Consider the following 4,790-nt stretch of genomic DNA (forward strand, 5'->3'; position numbering starts at 1 on the left):
TCTCAGTCATAACTAATGGTTGAAGAGAAAGTCGTTAGGGTACAGCGCATGCGCAGTAAAATGTTTGTCAGTTTGTGTATTTATTCGGGCCTATCGATTCATTCAGGGGGTAAATCCTGAAGATTGGGCTGTAATTGGTTGGAAATCAAGTGATTGACGTTTGCGTCAATCACTTGAAAAAAGTCAGTATATTTACAATACTCAGTTAGTATATTTACAATACTTAGTATATTTACAATAAAGTCAGTATATTTACAATACTATTACTTTTTGTATTTTATAAAAATAACTAAACTATGACATTTTAAAGAAAAATGTTCAACGACTTCAACATATTTTCCGACAATGACTTTAAAGTTATGACAAAACATTTAATATAAAAAGTCATAGTGCAGTATGACAAAACATGTTAAAAAGTCATAAGGTATATATAGTATAATAGGTAATGTCTGCCAAAGAACAGTCATACAAAGTATTTTAGTGTTATGTAATTAAAAAGTCAAATTATAGTTCAGGTTTGACAAACTCGTTTTAATTCGTTGGCCAGACCAGAAAAACATTTAATCATAAATATGAAAATCAAACACTATTCCCGTTCTCTTAGTGTAAAGATATATAAATACATACTGCTAACGTCTTCAACTAAAGCGCTTATCTTTACACTGTGGTACATATTTCAAAACAAAGCTGTTTAATCAAAATGAGACAAGAAATGGAAGACTTTTTAAAAACTTTTTTGGATTATTATCTGATCAAATTATGTTATTAAACAAAATGCATAGGCGACTTCTATCACACATTAGAATAATTTAGATTTTTATTTTAAACCTGCATTGATTTATTTTTTTTGGCCACTTGGGGGCAGTGCAACACTACTATCACATTTTAAAAAGTTTAAAGTTTAAGAGCAAAGATATCAGATATTGATTACGTGAACGATGATAAACAAAAAGGAATGTAAGAGACGTAGATGATAAGTTCAAATGAAAAGAGAAGCCCAATAATGAACAACCTCTTATTTAATAATACATTACATTCAAGGCAAAAGACACATCCTCACCAATACATATGCAGCAATGCAATCATTGTCCCTCTTAATAAATAGAAATTTGAAATTTTGAAGTCAGTGCACAACATTGAGAAAGAACACTTAACAGTCAACGTGTAACATAGTCTGCACACATTCTGCATTCCTGCACAGTATACACCTCCAACTAGTGCTGCTAAAACCAACATAAAAAATAGATCTCAAAATAAGTTATATATATATATATATATATATATATATATATATGTATATATATATATACATATACACATATATATATATATATATATATATATATGTTCCGACTGTCTTCATAGAAATATTGGGCTTCCGGTTCGTATTTACAGCAATATAGACTTTGATGAATTTTCTCAAACGACAGAAATTGCACAGTAGTTAAAGAATCCAAGGTTACCATTTTCAAAAATATTTTACACACATAGTAAACAGTCAGTCTTCAAGATGCAGTATGAAATTGCACATTGTCGTCATGCCACAGAGGGGGCTGTTTCAAGGCTTTGGTACACAACGTCCTGATTGGAAGAAAAAGCTCTGCTTTCGGGGCCGGTTTCCGCACCCCGGCGACCCTCCTCCGACGCCGTGGCGGCAGGGTGGTGACGGGCGGCGAGGCCGCAGCGAGGCACGGCCTCACCGCCGCCCGCTCCTGGGATCAAACTAGCGAATCAGAGAGCCGGATGACTACAGTACACTTTCAGGATTGGGGGGAAGACTCTTGGCACTTGAATCACAGGTGCAGGTCCGTGCTGGATGACCAATCGTATGCAGCCGTGTTGGGACATTTGTTTTTAAGGAGACGAGGAAAGGTGGAGGTAAAGGGTCACACACTGGACGTATCAAAACATTTCAAAGACTCCCTTCGGATGCAAAACATGAACGGACTCTGTGCTGTTACTGTAAATACTGAATCGCTGAACACTAGAGAAGGTTTGGCATTAAGAGCAGCTTCTTCTCAGATTTGTTGTTTAGACCAATCCAATCCAAGCGTGTTTGATTTTCAGAGGCAGGAAGAGAAAACACGGACAATTGCAACCACTTTTCCCGACAGCGCTGCTGAATGCAAGAAGAAAGTCTTCCCATTGACTTCAGATCAGTGAGCGTGTTTGTCTCTCGTTACGAAGGGAAACAGATTCATGTAAAGGACAAGGCTGGTAAAATTTAGATTTTTCCAATTAATGTATCCTAATAAACAAGTATTGTGTGTGTGTAGCCTTATGTCTTTTATATAGACTGTAACTAAGAAGTGGATGTAGTCGTTGTGACATCACTCATTGGTTTGTTGACTGATGTTTTGAAGCCTCGAGTTTGACGATTTGGCCGTCGCCATCTTGGCTTTTTGTAACCAGTGAACAGGAAGTGACCATATTTGGACTGAGGAGGAGTGACGTAGAGACGCCGTATACGTCTCTGGTAGAGACCTGTCAATCACTGTGTAGCCCCGCCCCTAAAGCATCCCCTGCTTTATGGTCTGTTTGACTCTAAATGGACCATCATTTACTAAATGAACATCATGCTGTATTGAAGAAGACTTGAAACTAGAGATTGAGACCATAAACTCATGTTTACAATGTTTACTGAGGTAATAAATCAAGAGAGAAGTAGAGTCATTTTCTCATAGACTTCTATACAACCAGAGGAGTCGCCCCCTGGTGGCCATTAGAGAGAATGCAGCTTTAACACATGAAGCTTTGACTTTAATGTTCAATTGTGTGGTAAAATATAAGGCCACAGAGTTTAACATTTGGTCTTTTTATGGGATTTGTTGACAATGACAAAATCTTACACTTAAAGGAATATCCATCTTTATAAATATAATAAATCTGATACTTTCTTTTAATTTTTTAAGTTCTTTTTTCATCATGTTTCATAGTCTTGTCCCGTTCTTCTCTCAGCCAGATGTGTCTACTTCCTCCCAACCACAAATCTATAACAACGCTAATACTCGATTTATTGGAATATTTCATCTTATTAAATGTGTCCCTCAGTCAGTGTGTTTCTCAGCTCAGCGTCCTTTTTAAACTTCAGCAAACCTTTTTAGGTCAGGAGTCCAAATTCTCCTCCAGTGCAACTCAACCCATCTAAGAAATCTTTGACAAGCTACAAACAATTCAAATCGTTTCTCGAGAGTCATATCATTTCTTTGAAATTATGTTTTAAAGTGTTACATTTTTATTTCCCAACATAATAGTCTTTAAGGTGTTGGATAATACTGAATTATTTTATTGTAACACATTTCTTTGGTTAAAAACTGACATTTTAAGATGTTTATTGTTAACATATCCTTAAAAACTAGCTTGGAAAAACTATGGTGCTAAAAAAACTTCCTCCCGACTTTAATATACAACTAGTGGTATATATATATATATATAACTATATTAAAGTCAGGAGGAAGGCCGGCGTGCTTTTGTCTTTACTGTTGTGCTCTGCTGCCGTGTTTCTTTTGTCTTTAACGAGGATTAAATATGCATCAACAGACCGGCGCGCTCAGGAAACATGGCTGCAATTCATCACGAGTTTCTCAACAGTTTGGCCCCTTTGCGACGCCTCCGGCCCTCGAGGTGAGGCCTTTCACAGGCACCGTGAAGGAAGTCCTCACAAAAAAAGTGCAACCAAGTACCTTGGCCTGTTACTGATAAAGGCAACATTTGTGTGATAATAAACTCTTGGGACAAAAAACGAAAAGAGAAAAAAGGAGTAAGGGGTAAAAACACACATGCTTGTTGGTATAAAACACTCATGGAAAAAAGGTAGTTGGCACAGTCCATTTGGTCACTAATGAAAACTTCTTCGTGGCTAAGTCTTCTGCTCCTCTGACAATGTCGTATGTAAATCCTGCGTTACGCGGAGGAATCTGTCAAAACCCGAGAGGCCTTTCTTACAAGCATCCAACAGGTTCTGGTTCAGAGTCAGGAAAAAAGGAGGTGGGGGGGGAGGACACTAGAAAACTGGAGTATTGACAGCGCCGATGTGTTTCGCAGTGTGTGTGTGTGTGTGTGTGTGTGTGTGTTTTCATGCACCCGAGCTCTGAAGGACTGGGGGGGGGGGGCGAGGGGGGGGGGCGGTCTCAAGGATGTGTTGACAGTGTGATCAAACTCACAAGCATGCAGACAAATCCACATGTCTGAACGGACACCAGGGGCATTCCATGTGAAGGTAAAATGTAAACAGATCGAGGGCCGAGCTCCAGAGCTGAGCCGCCGCGTCCAGTCCGGCCCCCGACCTCCAGGGGCCTTCAGCTGGTAAGGGAGGAGACCTGGACTCCCCCGGACCCGACTCTGGATACGGTGGAGGACTGGAAACACTCTGGTCTCTCTGAGGGATGAGAGGAGGAGCCGAGGGTCCTGTAGTTGGACCCCTCTGCATCCTCCCATTCCTCCTCCTCCTCCTCCTCCTCCTCCTCCTCCTCCTCTATAGTCACTTGTTGTCCATCAGAGACTGGACTTTGTGCACTAGCTCACGTGCTACCTTCAAGATATGTTGGACGTCGTGACGCTCAGCCATCTCTGTGGATCAGACACACGGTTAGAGAGAAGACCTTCGAGCGGCGTCGTTTTATTCTTTAGACGTCGTTGGACGACACATTGTTTCAACTAGCTTGTTAAAGCACACAGGAGCCTTTAGAATGATGATACATTCATTGGCTACTTTAGCGAACTAATTGTATCATTATTATGTCAGACTATAACAAAACATTATATCATTGTTTCACCATGCCGCTTTTACA

General features: G+C 39.6%; 1 protein-coding gene across 1 annotated transcript in view; it reads right to left on the bottom strand.

Annotated features, from left to right (window-relative positions):
* Positions 1-4,480: 4,480 nt before the first annotated feature.
* sgsm2 (small G protein signaling modulator 2) overlaps positions 4,481-4,790 on the bottom strand; it is a gene marked incomplete at its 3' end in the record, with an annotated part of 61,006 nt that continues 60,696 nt past the window's right edge. The window contains exon 24 of the mRNA XM_079166983.1: positions 4,481-4,569. Coding sequence (XP_079023109.1) covers positions 4,481-4,569 — 89 coding nt within the window. The remainder of the gene's footprint in view (positions 4,570-4,790) is intronic.

Source organism: Pholis gunnellus (genome assembly GCF_910591455.1).
Source record: "Pholis gunnellus genome assembly, chromosome: 9".
In the NCBI taxonomy this organism is placed as follows: domain Eukaryota; kingdom Metazoa; phylum Chordata; class Actinopteri; order Perciformes; family Pholidae; genus Pholis; species Pholis gunnellus.